General features: G+C 47.8%; 8 protein-coding genes across 8 annotated transcripts; 5 read left to right on the forward strand and 3 right to left on the reverse strand.

The window, feature by feature from the left end:
- Window positions 1-65: 65 nt before the first annotated feature.
- On the reverse strand, window positions 66-958 carry BT62DRAFT_935999 (uncharacterized protein). The gene is made up of 3 exons (XM_043187048.1): window positions 773-958; window positions 246-720; window positions 66-193 (listed from the first exon to the last, which is right to left on the reverse strand). Exons 1-2 carry the CDS (start codon window positions 887-889, stop codon window positions 259-261), a joined length of 579 nt encoding a protein of 192 aa, XP_043035944.1. The 5' UTR covers window positions 890-958; the 3' UTR covers window positions 66-193; window positions 246-258.
- A 300-nt stretch (window positions 959-1,258) lies between these two features.
- Window positions 1,259-3,936, forward strand: BT62DRAFT_382902 (phospholipase D/nuclease). The gene is made up of 12 exons (XM_043180720.1): window positions 1,259-1,914; window positions 1,972-2,163; window positions 2,218-2,226; window positions 2,278-2,358; window positions 2,410-2,547; window positions 2,594-2,715; window positions 2,770-2,863; window positions 2,909-3,202; window positions 3,250-3,423; window positions 3,481-3,591; window positions 3,644-3,671; window positions 3,730-3,936. Exons 1-11 carry the CDS (start codon window positions 1,438-1,440, stop codon window positions 3,662-3,664), a joined length of 1,713 nt encoding a protein of 570 aa, XP_043035945.1. The 5' UTR covers window positions 1,259-1,437; the 3' UTR covers window positions 3,665-3,671; window positions 3,730-3,936.
- Window positions 3,937-5,097: 1,161 nt separating this feature from the next.
- BT62DRAFT_905726 (cytochrome P450) lies at window positions 5,098-7,456 on the forward strand (the record flags this gene model as incomplete). Its single annotated transcript, XM_043183608.1, has 14 exons — window positions 5,098-5,224; window positions 5,282-5,319; window positions 5,372-5,431; window positions 5,484-5,619; window positions 5,673-5,770; window positions 5,828-5,933; window positions 5,991-6,063; window positions 6,121-6,350; window positions 6,405-6,471; window positions 6,527-6,725; window positions 6,782-6,948; window positions 7,008-7,109; window positions 7,164-7,224; window positions 7,280-7,456. The coding sequence occupies 14 exons, from the start codon at window positions 5,098-5,100 to the stop codon at window positions 7,454-7,456; spliced, it is 1,641 nt and encodes a 546-aa protein (XP_043035946.1).
- A 1,219-nt stretch (window positions 7,457-8,675) lies between these two features.
- BT62DRAFT_922629 (uncharacterized protein) lies at window positions 8,676-9,816 on the forward strand (the record flags this gene model as incomplete). The annotated part of the gene is made up of 5 exons (XM_043184418.1): window positions 8,676-8,736; window positions 8,822-8,897; window positions 9,244-9,420; window positions 9,484-9,676; window positions 9,697-9,816. The coding sequence occupies 5 exons, from the start codon at window positions 8,676-8,678 to the stop codon at window positions 9,814-9,816; spliced, it is 627 nt and encodes a 208-aa protein (XP_043035947.1).
- A 426-nt stretch (window positions 9,817-10,242) lies between these two features.
- Window positions 10,243-11,164, forward strand: BT62DRAFT_383413 (uncharacterized protein). The gene is made up of 3 exons (XM_043180721.1): window positions 10,243-10,433; window positions 10,516-11,034; window positions 11,084-11,164. Exon 2 carries the CDS (start codon window positions 10,530-10,532, stop codon window positions 10,959-10,961), a length of 432 nt encoding a protein of 143 aa, XP_043035948.1. The 5' UTR covers window positions 10,243-10,433; window positions 10,516-10,529; the 3' UTR covers window positions 10,962-11,034; window positions 11,084-11,164.
- Window positions 11,165-14,018: 2,854 nt separating this feature from the next.
- BT62DRAFT_936008 (uncharacterized protein) lies at window positions 14,019-14,591 on the reverse strand. Its single transcript, XM_043187049.1, has one exon. The coding sequence runs from the start codon at window positions 14,507-14,509 to the stop codon at window positions 14,234-14,236; it is 276 nt and encodes a 91-aa protein (XP_043035949.1). The 5' UTR covers window positions 14,510-14,591; the 3' UTR covers window positions 14,019-14,233.
- Window positions 14,592-14,716: 125 nt separating this feature from the next.
- On the forward strand, window positions 14,717-16,167 carry BT62DRAFT_973675 (cytolysin). The gene is made up of 8 exons (XM_043189120.1): window positions 14,717-14,895; window positions 14,949-15,130; window positions 15,191-15,326; window positions 15,381-15,453; window positions 15,508-15,541; window positions 15,597-15,609; window positions 15,664-15,685; window positions 15,741-16,167. The coding sequence occupies exons 1-8, from the start codon at window positions 14,747-14,749 to the stop codon at window positions 15,978-15,980; spliced, it is 849 nt and encodes a 282-aa protein (XP_043035950.1). The 5' UTR covers window positions 14,717-14,746; the 3' UTR covers window positions 15,981-16,167.
- A 236-nt stretch (window positions 16,168-16,403) lies between these two features.
- Window positions 16,404-17,938, reverse strand: BT62DRAFT_1079306 (uncharacterized protein). The gene is made up of 5 exons (XM_043179475.1): window positions 17,818-17,938; window positions 17,443-17,760; window positions 17,101-17,394; window positions 17,007-17,045; window positions 16,404-16,955 (listed from the first exon to the last, which is right to left on the reverse strand). The coding sequence occupies exons 2-5, from the start codon at window positions 17,443-17,445 to the stop codon at window positions 16,839-16,841; spliced, it is 453 nt and encodes a 150-aa protein (XP_043035951.1). The 5' UTR covers window positions 17,446-17,760; window positions 17,818-17,938; the 3' UTR covers window positions 16,404-16,838.
- Between the last annotated feature and the right edge of the window lie 309 nt (window positions 17,939-18,247).

Raw genomic sequence — 18,247 nt, forward strand, 5'->3', positions numbered from 1 at the left:
TCTTCTGTAGATTCTTGGTGATGTCGAAACATCTATAATCACTTAATGCATTTCACTCGCTTCACCATAGGTCCATAAGCTGGCATGCATTACATATCCGTACATGCTGGTATATACCCAGTCACAACACCTGTGACGCAAATTTGCAAGGGAAAATTTTGGGTGAAAATAGCTACGCCAATACGTGACGATGCTGTAGCTGCCCAGTAAGCATCGCCCGGTCAAGAAGATCGGAGGAAACATACTGGAATTGCTTGATCACCGAGGAACTCTGTCCATGCGAGAAGGTGAATATCTGATTCGCCTTGAGAGTTGACGTTCTTCGTATTCAGTCTTCATCCGTTCCCTCGCAGCTAAGAGTTCTTCCCTTCTCATCCTCAGTTTCCGAACCTCTTTTGCGAGGTCCCGTGAGGACTTCATCTCGTCTCGTTGGCTACTGTGTCGGGCCGCGATAATAGAAAGTGGGTTAGGGGTGTAGTTTAGGTCGTTAGGAGGTTGGTCGTTGATGTAGGCCGTGACGTGAGATTGCAGAGTATCAATTTGAGCAGTGAGAAGATGGGTTTCGAGCTGGTACCGCTCGATGCGACTGTGTCGATCCTTCCCAGTCGCCGGGCGATAGAACTGATGTGATGGGACGGCGACGACTGAGGAGAGGTCTTGACGAACACGAACTGGAGGATTGCGTGATATGTGTTCCATTCTCTTGGTGTGTGATTGCGTCTGAAGAAGTAGGTGAGTTGTGGACCAAGTCCCTAGCACGCAGAGGAATTACCTTTGCGCACTGGCGCTCCGTCTTAAATAATGATTCTTGGCACCATTGTACGTGGGTAGAGCTATCATAAAGAAGGATTGCTTTTTGTATCCGGTAGGGTGAGAGCGACAATAGCATCGTGACGAGTGGGCCTCTCTGAGTATCGCCTTCATGTTAATAGGACCACCAGATAATAAGGTATTTCCACCGATGGCAGAAATAGGAAAGGTCCCATTCTTAAAGGCGCCTCATGTTGAGATGGAAACGGAAGATGACAAGATCCTTTTCTATTGTGTGCCAAATCTGCGTCCTGGGAAATTTGATTAGGTCCGTCTGCCCATGAGGACGAAACAGCGGGGATTTGTTATTCTCGTTACCGAATCGCCCGAGTCGATAACGGAGAATCAATGAACTGGGTCTAGTGTGGATTTTTAATTTGAAGACCGGAAGATCAGACAATACACGAGTAAAAGGCAGTGCAGCACTCCAGGATTCGAAATAAAGAGAATTAAACATGAACTGCGCAATTTAGCGCTAGCAACAAATGCCTACAAGTCCTCTGCAAGAAAGATTCGTCGTATTCGCAGTTCTATGGCGCGAGGCAAGGTTCCAGGGGCCACTTTGAGCCACGTGATACCCGCGCCAATTAAATCTCTTTCTGCCAAACCATCATCACCACCACCACCATGAATTTTGACCATGACGAGATACAAAGGGCCATTTCACTTAGTCTTCAAGAATCCAGAGCCAAATTACCTCCTCATTTTCTTGAGACTATCGTGATCAGCTCGGATGACGACGACGACGAGGTACAGCAGGCGATGAAGGCGCCGCCAGCGGAGCTTTCGAAGGCACGAGAATTATCAGCCCCTCAATCTTCCTTTCTTTCAGAAAGAGCGCAGCTAGAGAAGGAAAGACAGGAGCGCCAACAGCGATATCTTCAAGCCACTGGGAAGGGGAAGGCCGCGAAGAATGACGATGATGAAGAGATACAGATTGTGGAGCCTTTAACATCTCGGAACACGAAGACGTCTTCCTCCGCACCTATACCGCTCACGGGTCAGCTCTTTTTCGAAGGAGAAATAAGGCCAACAGCGACGCGACTTGCAGAGCCTAGACAAGATAGAAAGGCCACGTTCCGATTAACAGAAATTTTGGGCCCAGTATGGATTTCTTTTTTTTTTGGATGTCAGATGCTGACTCGGGGGATGATTTGACAGAAATCTGACATATCTTTCGCCATTCTGTCTACTTATGCTCATGACATATCTTGGATTTACCAATTTTTTGAGCGTGAGGTCCCAGTGATCTTTATCGCGCATGGGGAATCAGAGGGGATGCGGAATGTTCTTCCAAATTGGATTAAGACGGTGCCCAAGCTCAATGGGCCTTACGGATGTATGCATATGAAGGTTTGCACCGTATCCTTCATATACGTTCATTCTGTTGACCACGGTCGTCCGTAGTTTATGATTGTAGGTGTTTTATTCAACGACCAGCATACGTGACGTCTAAACGAAGCACAGATATTTTACAAGACGGGTAGGTTACGCATGGTCATCTCCACGGCGAATCTGGTCCCATTTGACTATAGAGACATTGAAAACGTACGATTTTGTGTTTTGACTGCCTTCGTGTCACTGTGAACTATACCACAGGTGGTATGGCTGCAAGATATCCCTCCCCGCGGAACTCCGATTGTCAGCGACCCCAAAGCGGACGATTTTCCAGCGACAATGCAAAGAGTGCTGCACGGTGTCAATGTAAGACAAGCACTAGAGCTGATGCTGAAGGAGGTGAGTCATGCACACCGTTTAAGATGCTGCGCTGACTCTCCGTTAGCATCCCAATCTTCCTCTTCTCAAGATTGAGGATCTACGTTCGCGGTGGGACTTTGCGAAAGTCAAGGTGCATTTGATTCCGTCGCTTGCTGGGAAACATGACGGCTGGCCGGAGGTCACCTTGTAGGTCTTGGTGCATCCTTCTGGACTCTGTGATCTTCATGACGCCCTTTGTAGGACAGGACATATGAGACTCATGATGGCCATAAGGAATCTTGGTCTTCGAACAAAGAAGGGAAAAACTGCGAGAAAACTAGACGTGGAGTACCAGGCAAGTATTTATACGAGGATTCTCACCCGCTCTGACATTTTCCAGGGCTCTTCTATCGGAACTTACACCACCCAATGGGTGAACGAATTCTTCTATTCTGCACGAGGCGAGAGCCCGCAGGATTACCTCGACGGTCCCAAAGCTAAACGCGCCAAACTTCCTTATCCCTCCATCAAAATCATATTTCCGAGCAAGAAGACTGTGCAGGAGAGTGCTCTCGGTGTGCAAGGTGGCAGTACGATATTTTGCCGAAGAGCTCAATGGAATGGTAAGAACTTCCCGAGGGACAAGTTTTATGATTCGAAAAGTCGTGCGGGAAAAGTGTTGATGCATACCAAGGTAATAAGATACCTATGTACATGACCAGATCTGATCTGATTTCGCAGATGATTATTGGTCTACTATCCGAGAATCCTGTTGATGTCGATGATTGCGATACTGAAAACAGCGATAACGAAGTGGTGGACGCTCCGATAGGATGGGGCTACCTCGGATCGCATAATTTCACGCCTTCGGCGTGGGGAACACTTTCTGGGAGTGCTTTTAGACCGGTCCTCAACGTGAGTTCATTTACATTTATGCATGAAACTACTTGACCTGATTTATAAAATATACAGTTAAAGAATTATGAGATCGGCATTGTTTTCCCGATAAGAAACAAGGAGGCGTTGGAGAAGGTGACATTTTGGGAGAGGCCACCCCAGCGCTATGATGAAGGCGGACCATGGGTATGTTTCAGCGTTAGGATTTTCTGGTCATCACATTGAACTTGGTGCACAGGTGCAGGAAGAATTCATGTAATTAGCAGGTGAAGTCTTGCCATCCAACAATCTTACGGTGTTGGACTATTCTTTACCGTCCATAAGGTCTCCCGGGTCGATCGCGTATATTCCAGATCCAAACACCAATGGGCTAGAAGCTTCACGGCAGATCCGGCCTACAGAAGAATAGTTCTATAGTTCCATCAAGACTTGCTGTACGTCAGGATATCACATGTAGATATACTATGCACGCTGTCCACCACGACATCTCATGCGCGTCCGACCAGTCGAGAAATGTTCTCAAAGCAGCCGGATCCATTTCGTGGAAGGCGATGCAAGTTTATAAACGAGCCGACGAGTGAGCCACGAGGAACGAGAAGCGGTAGATCTCGTACGATGTAATGGTGCGTCTGGCCTTCGAGTTTCTGAGACGTCGTACCAATATACTGTGTTCCGGAGAGCCGTAGCGCGGCAGATCATTAGCTCTGCGTCGACCACGAAGAGTTCCCAATGCAGATCTGACGTTCGTTGATGGCAGGATGTCCTGAAAACACGTCTCGACTGTCTATCAGGAAAACCAATGCTCGAAGAGAAGCCGCTTTTGGGTTATGAACGCGCCTCACCGTCTAGTCTTGGGTATGCAAGCTATGTGACTGCGATGGGTCGTTACATTGTGCATCGATATGTGGCTGCCGTGTTCAAGAATCGCTTCGGTTCCGTGCAGATATTGTCACCTTCGCTCCCTAATTGTTTCGTCACCGCTCGCCGCTTCCCACACTCCATAACTTCATATGTCTCCCACGACAGCTCTACCGTCGTTATATGTCTGCTCCAGTGCCTACCAGCGAAAGAGCCGGAGCACCTGTACGGTGCCATTCGACCTATCCAACGCCTCTTCCGGAATCGCATTGCTCGTAGGATGTCCTCTCTGCCCGTACATTGCCAGGCCCTTCAAATGCTGCTCACATGGAGCTGCGTTCGGCTCGGAGTATACGATTAGTTTCTCTGTGATCCGTGGAGATGATAGCGAGTGAGTGAGTAATGTTCATGAAAATCTGTCTCTTTTACTCATTGTGCAAAGGTAAGATGTGATGTCGGCCCGTCAACAGTATTTCTCAAACAGAAGGAGATAGGAAGCATTCCGTACTTCTTCGTAACTGAGAACTACCTTTCTGTAGCGGAAGCTGGCAAATATTAGTTCCGTGGATATACAGATTCATCCTACTTCGACCGGCACACCAAGCCTCTGCCAGTACTTATGTTGCAATCCAAATCGCCAATCACACTTAAAATCGTTGATGCTTCTCATGTGCCACTGCGGACCTTCGATCGAAACACCTTCATGTCACTTTGAATAATCCACCAGGCGTCATAACGCATCGACGTGCTTCTTTTCCGCGATGGAACGGAAGATCGGAGCCCTCTATAAAATACAAATCAGGATCGGTTTGACGACCTGTCGAGTCTCCCACCATGCTTATCATCGATGTCCTTCCCCTCCTCCTCGTCGCCCTGACTTTGGTATATGTGCTCTATAGACGGTTCACAAGGGTGTCAATCTCGGATATCCCAGGACCCGAGTCCAATTCGTTCTTGTTTGGTGCGATTGTCGGTGATCTCCGTGCTTGTGCTCGAAATTGATCTTGGCACTCACTAGGTAATATAACCGAGCTGCTCCAAGCGCAAGCCGGAGAGGTAGAGCAGTTCTTTTATCATGGTGTCTCAGGTTCCCTGATGCTTTCTTCAGGTCGACTTCAAATGGCAGAAAATGTACGGCGACGTGGTCAGAGTGCGGGCTCCGCTTGGGGTGAGTATTAGTTTTCGCCGCCGCCTTATCATTCTGAATGACTTGTGTGAAGGAAGATCGTCTTTTGATCTCCGATCCCAAAGCGACACAGTATGTATATCACACCGCTAGCTATGCCTTCCCCAAGCCTCAGTCTCGACGGCAAATATCTGGGTTGATGTTTGGACGGGGAGTGGGGAATGTTGATGGTGCGTAGCGGACGGTGTATCCTTATCAGCACTAACAGTGCTTACCTTTGCAGGTGAAGATCATATCCGGCAGCGCAAAGTCATGAACCCTGCTTTTGGATTCCCGGAAGCCAAATCATATATTCCTATCTTTTCGTCTTGTGCGGAGAAGGTTCTTTCAACGTTTGTATCTCGGGACGCGATTACTGATGATGCCGAAAATCGATAGATGGTTCAAAAGTGGATCGACCTCATTGCGGATGATAATGGCCAGTCGACTGTCATTGAGGTTACGAACTGGTTGTCTCGTGCGACGCTGGATGCGATTGGGGAAGGTATATATCGAGTCATCTCCGTTTGCGTGCTGCATTCTTACCTCATAATCGGAACAGCCGCTTTTGACTACCAATTCGATGCTCTCGATGAACCCAATAGCCCATTGGTGAAGGCATACAGCAATGTCTTGTACGTCTCCTCGCTATTTAGTCCTTGTGCCGGCTACACTGATGCACTCTACTCCAGCTTCGATGTGTTTGGTATCCCATCAAACTCCGGCGTTCTGTATATGACGATCATGGACTATCTTCCCTCCATCGTCGTTTCGTTCATTCTTAACCATTTCCCTGCTGGTCGGATGGCGCATGCAGCTATGACGAAAGATCTCTCCACCGAGCTTTCGAAGCAGCTCATTGCCGAGAAGAGCAAGGAGGCGCTGTCGGGAGGGGGGAACCGGGATCTTATGAGCTTGCTCAGTACGTTTTTTCGTCTCTATAATGGTCTTCATGCCTCTGACTGACATTTTTCAGTCAAAGCCCACAATTCTTCAGATCCAAAAGCTCAGCTCAAACTGGACGAGCTACTAGCTGAAGTCAAGTGAGTACCACGACACTTTTTTGCTGGCCCAGCTGGGGGTTGATTTCCTTGCTAGTGTTATCATCCTTGCCGGCCACGAAACCACGTCCAACACGATCGCTTTCATGCTGACCGAGCTTTGCAAGAATCTAGAGATACAGGACAAATTACGCGCGGAGATACGTTCGGCCGAGGCTCGGTTGCACGAGCGGGGCGAGACGAGATTCGGTCTTGCGGATTTCGATTCTATGCCATATATGTTGGCTGTGCTGAAGGTAGTTCAAATTTCTTCTGGCTTGGACTGAAGTGCTAATGGTGCATGTCCTTGTAGGAGACATTGCGTTTCCATCCTGTGGCATACAACATCTTCAGGGTAGCCGGAGAGGACGACGTCCTCCCGTTGAGCTCACCGATTACGACCGTGTCAGGGAAGGTCCTTCATGAGTTACCCATTCCCAAGGGCATGCAGATCATGTCGTCGGTTGCTGCTTGTAATAGGTGGGTGGCTGCTCTTATGTTTGGAGAACGTCGAAGGTACATAATTTCTTGTCTTACAGAAACACGGAGATGTATGGAGAAGACGCACATGTATTTAACCCGGATCGTTGGCTACGTGACCCTCCGAAGCAGAAGGTGGCATTGGGGGTGTATGCGGGGCTGTAAGTGGATGTATCTTCTCGTTGTCCTCACCACACTTAGGAGTCTTTGTTTAGGTTCACGTTCTCTGGTGGACCTCGTTCCTGTATCGGTTGGAGATTTGCGTACGTCTCCTGTGTCTGTCTTTCATCAGACCCTGCGAGTTGACATCAAGTATTCCAGTGTTATGGAGCTCCAAGCTGTGATCGTGGCAATCATGAGCAAGTTTGAATTTGCCTTTGTCGAGGGACATGGGCCCGAGAGGATCCGGAGGGAGTCGTGTTTTGCTATGACCCCGACGTCGGAAGGCGAGGTTGAGAGGGGATCGAGATTGCCGTTGAGGGTCAAGTTGGCTTCGAGGAATGAGTAGCGTTGGATGAATATACAATGTACATATACTGCTCAGCGCTTTGATAGTAAAGCTAAGAAAGTGGACATTCAGCTGAAATGCGTGGCTGTGCCAGACCATTTCCTCACCATCATGACCTTAGTGCTCGATACTCTCTTTCCACAGCCGGCATTCACCATGAATCAACTAATTGCCTTCCAATCTCCTTCTGTAATACAGCGGAAAAATTCGATCTTGCCAATATCAACCAGCTGTCTGCTCACCTTCTCAAGTTGAAGAAGGATCATTTTTGCTTGTACCACGACTCTGGGCAGGTATGATGTGTTATTAAAGCTCTATTCTGGAGGGTCTGATTGTGATGCCTTCTGTAGATGTTCTTCATTGAGATATTTGAGAGTCTGTTGTGCTCATTAATGGATTGAAGGCTGCAGAGAGCCTCATTAATACAAGAACCAAACTAGAATATATTCTTACCTGTCCTCACCTTGATGCACTACTTATTTTCGGTGTAGCAATGTTCTTTGACTGATTCCAGATGGATGACCAAGGAAGGATATGTATAGTCAGATCAGAGCTGGAAGGTACCCAGATTCCTTCACTAAGCATTAGCTTATGCTAAATTTAGACTCCAGCTATTAAGTGCCTCCACTGCAGCTCAGCTCACTCCTGATGGAGTATAGTTCTTCTCCTTGTAGAGCCTTATTTTCAGCATCTAAATCCACTGTTAAAATGGTGCTGAGAAATAAGGCTGACTGATATGAATAAGTTGGTCCTTTGATTCCCATTGAGCATGTGCCCGCCATCCATCACCAGAAAATAATACAGCAACCACACACATCACAATAATCTTCGGTGATGTACTTCATGTCTCAGGGCAATCTGAATCGAGGGGATACCGAACCGTCAACCTGGGTGGTTGATTGGTCAGCTCAACGGTAATCTAAAAAAAATTCTCTATGTATTTTTTATTCATACTTTTGAGGGTCAAGTTAAGTTTGTTGAGACAGCATAAGAGGTGCCGGCAGATATTACTAGAGCATACAGCATGGTTATTGTCGATGTGGACGACACAATCTTCGCCTTTGCAGTACTAATATTCATGTACCTTTGGGATGCTCTCTTTGTTCATTTCCCACCAACTGTGATCCAAGTTAGCGCTATATAATGACTCACTATTTCCAGTTGTCTTTACCTTTTCCTGAGTTGCCACCACCAAAATTCTCACCACTGGACATGCGTCATGATGCTGCCTGCTCTGAAGGAAGAGAAGCGACTTAAGAGAGTGGAGTGGAATGGACAATGTTAATGAAACTTGCCTCAGCTTTGACTAACTAGACTGGACCAACAGCCTCTTCGTAGGCTGAGTAACCCTGATTCACTTGCCAGTCCAGGACTCCGGAGAACTGAAGGGTATTATTTCGCTATACAGTGGAGCTTCGTTCTCCAAGAAGGACGTTATCTGGTGAGTTTTTCGTCCTCGTTATGTTTCATTACGATGAACGAGCCTCGTAGTATCGGCTTATCCTCCACCTTTGTTCAAGAGGTGGTGCACCCAGTCATTGATACTGTAGAGTGCTTGGTCACAATATCACACAGGACAACCTTTATGACTCTGAGAATCCTTTCTTCATTAATCCAGTAATTAATACCAGTTCGCTCGTACAAGCTCTTCTCTACCACAGCGCTATACGATTGTACTGCGTTTTCGAAGCATCGCAGTGACCGGTGTGAGCTCGCCTCCCATTGAAACAGACTTGAACGTTTTAACGCTCATTGGTTAGCGTATCCATGGCCACGACCTTATCTAGCTCACCCGGCTATAAATGCAGTAAATCTCTGCAGCATCCCGGGGCCATCAAGTTCCTGGATGAACTTGGGGGTAATGAAACGCCTTTCCGGCCCCTTGTTGTATCCCATGAGGGATACTTGTTGGCGCCATCCAAAGGATGGAGACCACCGCATCGATGGCAACAAGGTCCGGCACGGTGAGCGTGAACTCCATGACAGTAGTAATAGTTCCGACCACATACCTCTTGGTCTCACTCAAGCACTCCCAAACAGAACCTGAACTGGACAGAAAGGGAAAACGCAGAGCTATCGGCGAAAACCAGCAGCGCGGCAGTGACGAGGAAGAGAGATTTTACCACGATCGACATGAGGCTGGAAACACCATCCTTACAAGGAGATCTTAGCTTTTCCTCATTCACAGGTAACCGATTACTTTTCACCACGGGACGTATGGTCAGCTAAATGCTTTCCAGGCGAGGCGTAATCGGGAGGATGCCCATACTACTGGCACCATCAATGACGGCGCCGCTACGGCATCGCTTGAGTGTTGGGTTTACCTCCCAACCTGCATTGGACAGCGCATTTATATCTGAGGCCTCGGAAGACTCAGAAGACCCACCTGCATGTCCACCATCAACAGAAATCGCGCTGTTAGTACGGCTCTTTGATGTACAGCCAGCTACTTTGTAGCTACTGCGTGTCACGGTCCGACCACAGCTGTTCGATGGGCACACAGATCATAGCAGTTATATGCGCCCAAGATATAGTGGGAAGCCGCCGGAATGTTTCGTACAGTATCTTGGAGAGGACAAAGCGACAGAATATGTTGGTCATCGATCATGATGAAGTATTGCTGCAGGTACCAAATAATCCACGTCGTTGGTGCCCGCACGTCTTTAAAAAAGCCAGATTAATGGTAAGAAACTGACACAAAAATGTATGCCCAACAGATATCCAGTGTATGGATATATCGAGGTGATGGTGATGGTCGAAGAGAGACGCGTCGGCCCGACCACCCGGTTGTGGGCTCTTTCGTTCCTACCACCGTCATGGACGCGATTCCTCCCGTTTTCTGGGATTTTCTCCTCCGCGTACCCTTGTCTTTCGACAGAACCCAGATTTTTATATTCTTCCCTTGTCTATGGCCGACATTTGTATCTAATGTCTTGAGAAGCGGGTGAAGGAGCGCAAATTGAACTTCGGGGATCAGGTGCGTTCTTTGTCAGGACGTACATATCGTGAAATCTGACCGTTTTTATCTGTGGAACGTTTTTGGTATTTCTACTAGCAAGACTTCTGCTTCTACATGGTCGACATCGCCTACCTCTGCCCAGTTCCCCTTCGCTCGACTCGAGGACAGTGCAGTCAAGTACCAGGCGTGCGGGAGTCAGAGGCGAAAGGACCTGTGGGATCGAGGCCGTTCTCCGTCCCGAACATAGGCGTACCCTCGGTAGTGGTCCGTATGCTGGCTGTGTGCGGTTGTTTTGGGGGGCGCCTCGGTGCTCGGTGCGTTTTTACTACCATGGAAACATTTCGAGTTTTGATTGCCGCCATTACAAAGGATTTTGTCATTACTTACGAACCCTCAAACATTCTTCATTGGTCAGACCAGTTAAGCTTCAAGCTTCAAGAGTCATTACCAGCGTTCACCCATGCAAACCTCAAATCTACGACATCCAGCAATCACCGCATTATGCCTCAATGGTTCTGTTTCCGAGCACCACGGTCACCATGTTGATTCTTGCTGCGGCCCGCCGTCAGACCTTCCGTTGAAGGCATCGGAAGCGGGGCCTGTGGTTGTTTGACTGTTTGTACTGCCACTTTCTTTCTGGAGATGAAAGCTGACTGCGTTGTTTGCAGAGGTACATATTGCTACTTATTCCGCTGCAAAGGATTGCACTTCGCTCCCACATCCTCTCCAGGAAGAATCTTGGTGGCTACGACAGCCGACGCGAGCGCTGTACATATCTTCCTATCGTGTCACTCTCCGGGTGATATCAACCTCAGCTCTCGACTTCACTACTGTGCGGGTACCCGATCTTTCCACCGTGGCTTCCGTGTTTGTCGGGAGGCGGTCCTACAGGTCCTACGTGGGATGAAGAGGCTGGTCGGGAACTTTACTCCATATGGTCGTATTAGACGGCGCTGCTACCTCGGAAGGCCCCACTGTAACGGACACCTGGGTATGTCTGGCGATAGGGACCATAGTTACCGGTCATTCATATTAAAAGTAAGGAAATCCATAATAATCACGGGGAAACTACTAATGAATGTTTGCTTTAGGTGTCCACCATAAAGCATCGCTCTACTGATAGAGCTTCCACACGCATATACCGATAGCTACCCATAACTGTATCGCTACTGCCAAGACCCCCCTCCACGCATCAACAACGGGTTAACCCACCTAAGCTCCCCCTTCGATGATACCTCCGAAATGTCTCTAAGCGTCGCAGCCATGCTTCCTCCGACGCAGTACCCATGCTCCGAGGATCCATAAACGCGGACAGTCTACCATACGGTCAGTTCCCATTATGCAAGGAAAGAGCGTATGACTAACAAAGTCCGATTTTGTAGATGTCAAATGTCTCCACAGAGCCTACTCTCATCACGCTTGACTTTCTTTCCCACAGATGTACTCCCGTTCCTCTGTATAGCGCCGAAGATTATCGATTATCACTCGCGGAGCACAACGAGGTTCCATAAATGCATCTCGTTACCCCAAGTTCATACAGGAGCTTGATGGCCAGAGACGCTGCAGGGATTGCCACATTTATAGTCGGGTACCCACAGACGATTCATGAAGCCATGGATCAAATGGCGCAGTGCGTGGAAAGCATCCCGGAAAGGGATTTAATGTCGATGAGAATGTTGTGGATGATGAGGACAAGTTTTTGTATGACTCTAATGAATGACGTGTAATGTGGGGTTGAGAACACCTCTTGCCGGTATTGCCTGTCTAAAACGTTGAAAAGCTGGAACTCACATCACATTTGTTTGTAGCATTACTTTTTAGTTAATGTGGAGGTCCTCATCGTTGGTGCTGGATTCTCACTAAAATCACAGTATCGTCGGCCAACATGGTGCTCTACATATGGACAACTGGATTCACCGAAGACGAGCACTTCACCTACGCCGCGCACCGGTCTGCTCCGTAATCATATCAAGCTGCGTCCTGACACCAGATATCATGCGTATACCATCGCCACCGGTTCGCTAGCTGTTTTCGAAGGAGATGCTTTGCTTAATTTGGGATGTGTACAAGTAGGCGAGTCTGACAAAGATATTCAGTAAAGAACACCTTGGGCTATTTTCCTTATTCAAACAACAACTTCAAGTAACTTGAAGTCTGCGTAATGCAGACGCCGATTTATTGAAGAGAACGCAACACGCACCTCGGAATGGATGATATACAATCCTATTACCGACATTTGCCTTGGGTAAGCGATTTCGTTTCATCATGTTACCGTCTTCTTGGTCTGAATTGTCCTCAGACACAACTCCTTTGAATTGCGGCAATTTTGGAGAAGGAGAAGGAGAAGGAGAAGGAGAAGGAGAAGGAATACCAATTCAGACTCACATTGGGTGCCATCTGTATGAAAATCCATGGTCCGCCGTCTTCATGGGCATCAGCTGACGGTCCCTTCTCTAGTATACTCCAAGAAGAAAGGCGACTTACTTGACTGTAATCGACACTGTACATTGTCGAACATTCTAGCCGTCCTTGATGCATCCGCCCGCATCGACATTCATATTTAATCCTTATGCTATCCCCACTGCTCCCAAGTGGCTTCGGCATTGTTTATATGATCTGCAAGTCACGATGGTCTCCAAAGCCATGGCCTCTCGGGTGTCCCTTCCGAGCCCAAGCATGGTTCATTTGCCTTTTATCCCCGACACTCCCTTCCTTACCGTTCGCCCAAAACATTGTCAGCGCATATGTCACCGCCAGAGCTCCCAGTCGGGTATCTCTCTGTACCGACATAAGCGCAGCGCTTCAGTGAGGCAGAGATTGATCTCTAAGATGATCCACCAATAGCGGTTTCGGTGCGAATATGGTGACGACTAGCAGTGGGGAAGTATGCTACGAAACTGCCGTCGGAGATACCTCATCGAGACGGCTGAAGGCCTTGAATAGGTGGCGTCGAACGTTGGTTACAAGTAAATTATGCTGACACTGGTCAGCACACCTCGAAATACAGAATATGCCGTTTCGTGACTGGACGCGTCGCAATAGCTCATTGAGCAAAACCCACGAGAAGGCTTCGGAAGTCATAAGGCCAAGGATACGACCATCAGGTTCAACCCTTCCAACGACGATATGTTGAAGTGACCAATTCTAAATGGATAGATTACGAGGCTACGGTTCAGAACGCAACTTTCTGAATGTCTTGGCGCTTTTGGAAGAGCAGATGTTACCAAACCCAAGCTTCTCGAAGGTCTCTACAGCGGGATTTGAAGAGATATTTTCATGTGAGACGCTACCATTGCATCCATGAGTTGACGGCGAACTGCAGAACGTGCGTGGTATGCATTTGTTTTCACATCACCTCTCTCTGAAACTTTTAGTTATTGTTAGAGTTTTCGCCATGAACTGGCCGACAATGGATTGTTAGGAAGATTGACCACGACAGGAGGAGGTCTGTGGGGCCATGCCGACGCTGCCTGCGTCACCTTCAGTGTCACCTACATGGCTCCTGATTCTTGAAACGACGGAGTATGCATTTTCCCTTGACTCAGGATGTTCGATTCTGACCATCGATTATCAACCTTGACGTTCACGCGAACCAACCTTCATTGACAGCCGAGAATCGAGGAGATTATTATATTAATTTCCGAAGCGCTTTTCATCAGACGAGATGGATTCAATCCTTATGTTGTCTCGGGTTTTCGATTCAGCGACACTGTTAGAAGAGATCTGTCATTCTCTCTCATCAAGAATTTCAAGAATAACTACCCGGTGCCGCTATCATCAAACCGCTCTACAAGCGCCACCAGTTTCTCTAGGCGCAACTATGCGATGCCCTCTAGAGTGGATTCAAGTTCAACCTCGGTAACATGACGGCTTACTTTGGAGAGCATTTTGCCCAAAATCCGAGCGAGGGCGCTCCATGGCGAAGGAGATACGTTCCTGGACCCTAGGAGAGTCTTACCCCCAAACAGCGCAGCCCAAGACCAGATGATTCCGTTTGAATACCAGTCTCTCTGGTGTGCGCGTCCTGTGGACATCAGATCCGTAAGCATGTGCCTTACATGTGTGTAACCTGCGGTAATAACAACAGCTTCCATTCATCCCGCATTTCAATCTTGTCTGCGCATACTGTGGATGTCAGATGCGTGAGCATGTGCCCTACATGTGTATAACCTATGGTAATAACGACAACTTCCATTCATCCTGTACTTTGACCTAGATGTCAAGACAGGACAGGAAAGGTCGCCCGCAAATCTATAAAAGCATCCCACATTTCTCTCTGTGACCATTAACTTAACCCAACTGCCATCCAACCCAACATCTTATTGCATATCATGGCTGGAGTGAAAACCTCTTGGGAAGACCTATCCAATCTTGGCTGGCACAAGCAGCAGGTTTACAACACACTCAATGCCCAGCGCGGAAATACCATGCAGGGCCTCGGAGACATCGCCCTCAACGAGGGTTTCGCCGAAACCTGGAGGTCTGTAGAAAGCGTCTCTTTTTCCTTAGGAAGCTGACTCCGTCGTCCCACAGCTGGTACTGTTACAACGTGACCAAAGGCGATCCGTACGTCGTCGGTAACAGTGTCGACAATGCCACAAAGACGACGACTGTCTGGTCTTATGACAATCGCAACAATTCGCAACCGTTCACCACACGCTGGACCGAAACGTGGTCCACAACATCGACGGCGTCTCTGACCGTAACTCGTAGCTGTCAGTTTCTATGCACTTCTTTAGTTTTACTTAAGGCTGACGACATTTTTGTATTATCAGCGTCCATCAGTCTCACGTGGTCGGTCACTATTGGGTCAGTGGCTGGTTCCGATTTTTCCATCAGCAGTTCCAATGAGACCTCGTCGACTCAATCGAAGGAATCGACGCACACCTTGCAAAATGACTGGGAGATCACGTAAGTCCCACCGGATCCTGCCTATACAGACAAAATTGACATATGTTCATGCAGTGTCGGTGCTGGGGAGACTCTCTCGATTTTGAGGACTCAGTTAACTACGAACGGAAAATCGGTCTACAACCTGGTCAGTGCTAATTCCGCCTTCAGATTCGCTCCTTTGTTGAAAATCTCCTCTCAGAAATATGGTCTCAACGATGGCGGTCTTATTGCCAGTGAGTAATAACGTGCTTCGCTCCTTGTGTCAAGCTGATATGCTTTGGCTTGTAGCCAAGGGTAACCAGTGAGTATGCATCGCTAGATGTCAGAGTCCTCGTCGAGCTAATGCGTTTATCAGATACAATGGCCACTACTACTGGGTAAGTTTTTTTTTCCGTTTCTGAGCGTTCATTACGCTTAAGCTGTTATTTATAGGGTTTCTCTGCGAACTATTACCTCAATTCTCCCGAAGGTACCATTGCGTTCGACGGGTTGAGCCAGAGCAGCAGCTTCTCTCATGAGATCGTCCGTAATGACGGCGCTCAGAGAGCTTCGAAGTCGGTCGTCAAACTTGTCAAGCCTACCACTATCATCAAGGTCGAGGACGGGAAGAAGACTCCAATTCAGGTCGCTTTCCCTGCTGAAAACGACACTCCTCCGAAGGACTATCAGTAGTTGCACCACCAATTGTTTCTTCCTTCTCCTTTCTTTCGTCTCCTAAAAAAATTAAAACCCCGCAAAAAAAGGTTTCTGATTTCCAATTGGCCTCGTTAACAATGCGATCTGCAGAGCTGGAGCATATGGAACTGGGTAGCATTAGGCTGATTTGTACGATTATATACGAGTTGAATATCGAGACGGCATATCTGTGTGTTTACCAACTTGGATTGCATTTGAGGGTGCTCCGAATTCGAGGTTACGATCCTGACTGGTGGGAACCCCGAATAAAAATGAATACCCCAGTGAACACCCACAATGATGTGTGCCGCACGGCTAGATTTCGAGCCTGCGGCGGGACCGCAAGGTCGGAGCGATTACCGTTTTGTTCAACGTCTCGCTAGAACTCTAATTAAAAGCGTGACTTGCGCAAGAAACTGAGATGGATATAGATATGAAACATGATCCCGAGCCTACACATGACGCATCATTCGTCAGAGTAATAAACAAATTCGTCTTCATTATCGAGCATTCTCATCGCCATCAACTCCACTTCCGGGATGCTTTCTACGCACTGCGCCATCTTATCCAGGGCTTCCTGAATCGTCCGCCGTTGGGCGGGATCATCGACATTCATAGCTTCTATAATTTCTTGCACTGATGGAAAATTGATCTACATCATAGCGTTAGACTGTCATATGGACCTGCGAAAAGGATGCCACTTTGGATCGTAATATATCCTTCGATAACTGCCACACATCCAATCGGAAAGGGCAATCTGGCGCATCGGATGTCTCTAACTCTGGAGCCAGAGGGCGGCGATACCAGGATCGGTTGAGCACAGGGAAGGTACTCGTTACATGTTCTCTATTATCCTCAGAGAAGTGGAATCGCCGTCTCGAAATCAATGGTGTAGACACGGGGATGAGTATGCGTCTTGAATTTTGTGTGATCAGGGCACCATTCCATGATAAAATTTGTCAGGAAGAGATCCTGAACAACGATAGTCAGTGGCAAGAATGAACAGAATAATCGCCAGTTTACCCGATGAGCGATACCATTTGCGTGTAGGAACGCCACACCCTGAAACGGCCCATCAACATTTGGTCAAAGCTAAGAAAGAAAAGTTCACGACCACCTCGAATGCCTCTAATAACAAATCCATAATATCCGCCACACTATTTAATACTCCAAGGTGCATTACAGTTGATAAATTGGGTCCCATCAGCAATGGAAAGATGCCAAAGACGAGATCACCAGTTCTGAGCTCATCGAGGAGAGGGAGAATGTGATTGTTCTCCACCAGAATTTGTGGGGTCGTCGATAGAAATCTTAGGATGTTCAATCCGGTAAACCCAACGTCGTTGTGTGCCATTACCCGTATAACTTTGTCGCCGCTTCTAGGGCAATGGCAGGCGTTTATGAGTCCGTTCTACCATACTGTGAGCAACGCTATATTTGGCACTCGCTTGGAAATCACCATCACGCAAAAGTGTCGAAGAATGGTGGTCTTGATGCATGCTGCGTTCAGGAACTTGAAACCATTGCAGATGATGGGTTCGTCGTCTCGGTCTGGAGAGAGAAGGTTCCTATCAAATCGTCCCTCCCAAAGCCGACATCCATGGTCCGCAAAGAAGGTACGGAACTTGTTCCAAGTCGTTCTGTATACCGCACCATGCAGATTTCTCCACGATTCATAGCTGCTGGGAAGATCTTTCAGGGTTCTGTCGGGATCGTCTGTCTGGTCGACGGTCGCCGTATTTTGGTCATTTTTATCCAAGGCAACGAGTCTGGTTTGCTATTGAGGTCCAATTAGTATCCGAGTTGAGTTCATATCAAGGAGAGCGAAGGTTACTGGGGTCTTCCATAGTAGTATAACAGAGGTTGCTATTGCGCCAATTGCGCCAGATGTAATTGCAGTCGTTACAATTTTGATACTCGTCGTACGGAAGCCGGAAGGATGATTGACCCCCGATATACTGTATCTGATGTAGGAGCATGCGTCTACTGTAAACATTCCCGGAGACTGCTATTTTCGAGCTCCGTTTGAACGTCCGGGAGGAAAAGTGGTAAATATAAATATTTTAATCAATGTTAACTTATTTCAAGTCCTGACATTCAACTAACAGTATTTGGAACGCAGCTTCAAATTCTCTCGCCCGAGCAAAGCAACATCTAGCAGCCTTGCCCTTGAAAAAGACAACTAGTCCTTTCGTACTTGCCCGCAAAGGCAAAGGCGGGCATCTGGGCATCTTAGCGGGGGATACCGAACATTTTAATCGGAG

Source organism: Guyanagaster necrorhizus (genome assembly GCF_019112545.1).
Source record: "Guyanagaster necrorhizus MCA 3950 unplaced genomic scaffold BT62scaffold_29, whole genome shotgun sequence".
Classification (NCBI taxonomy): Eukaryota; Fungi; Basidiomycota; class Agaricomycetes; order Agaricales; family Physalacriaceae; genus Guyanagaster; species Guyanagaster necrorhizus.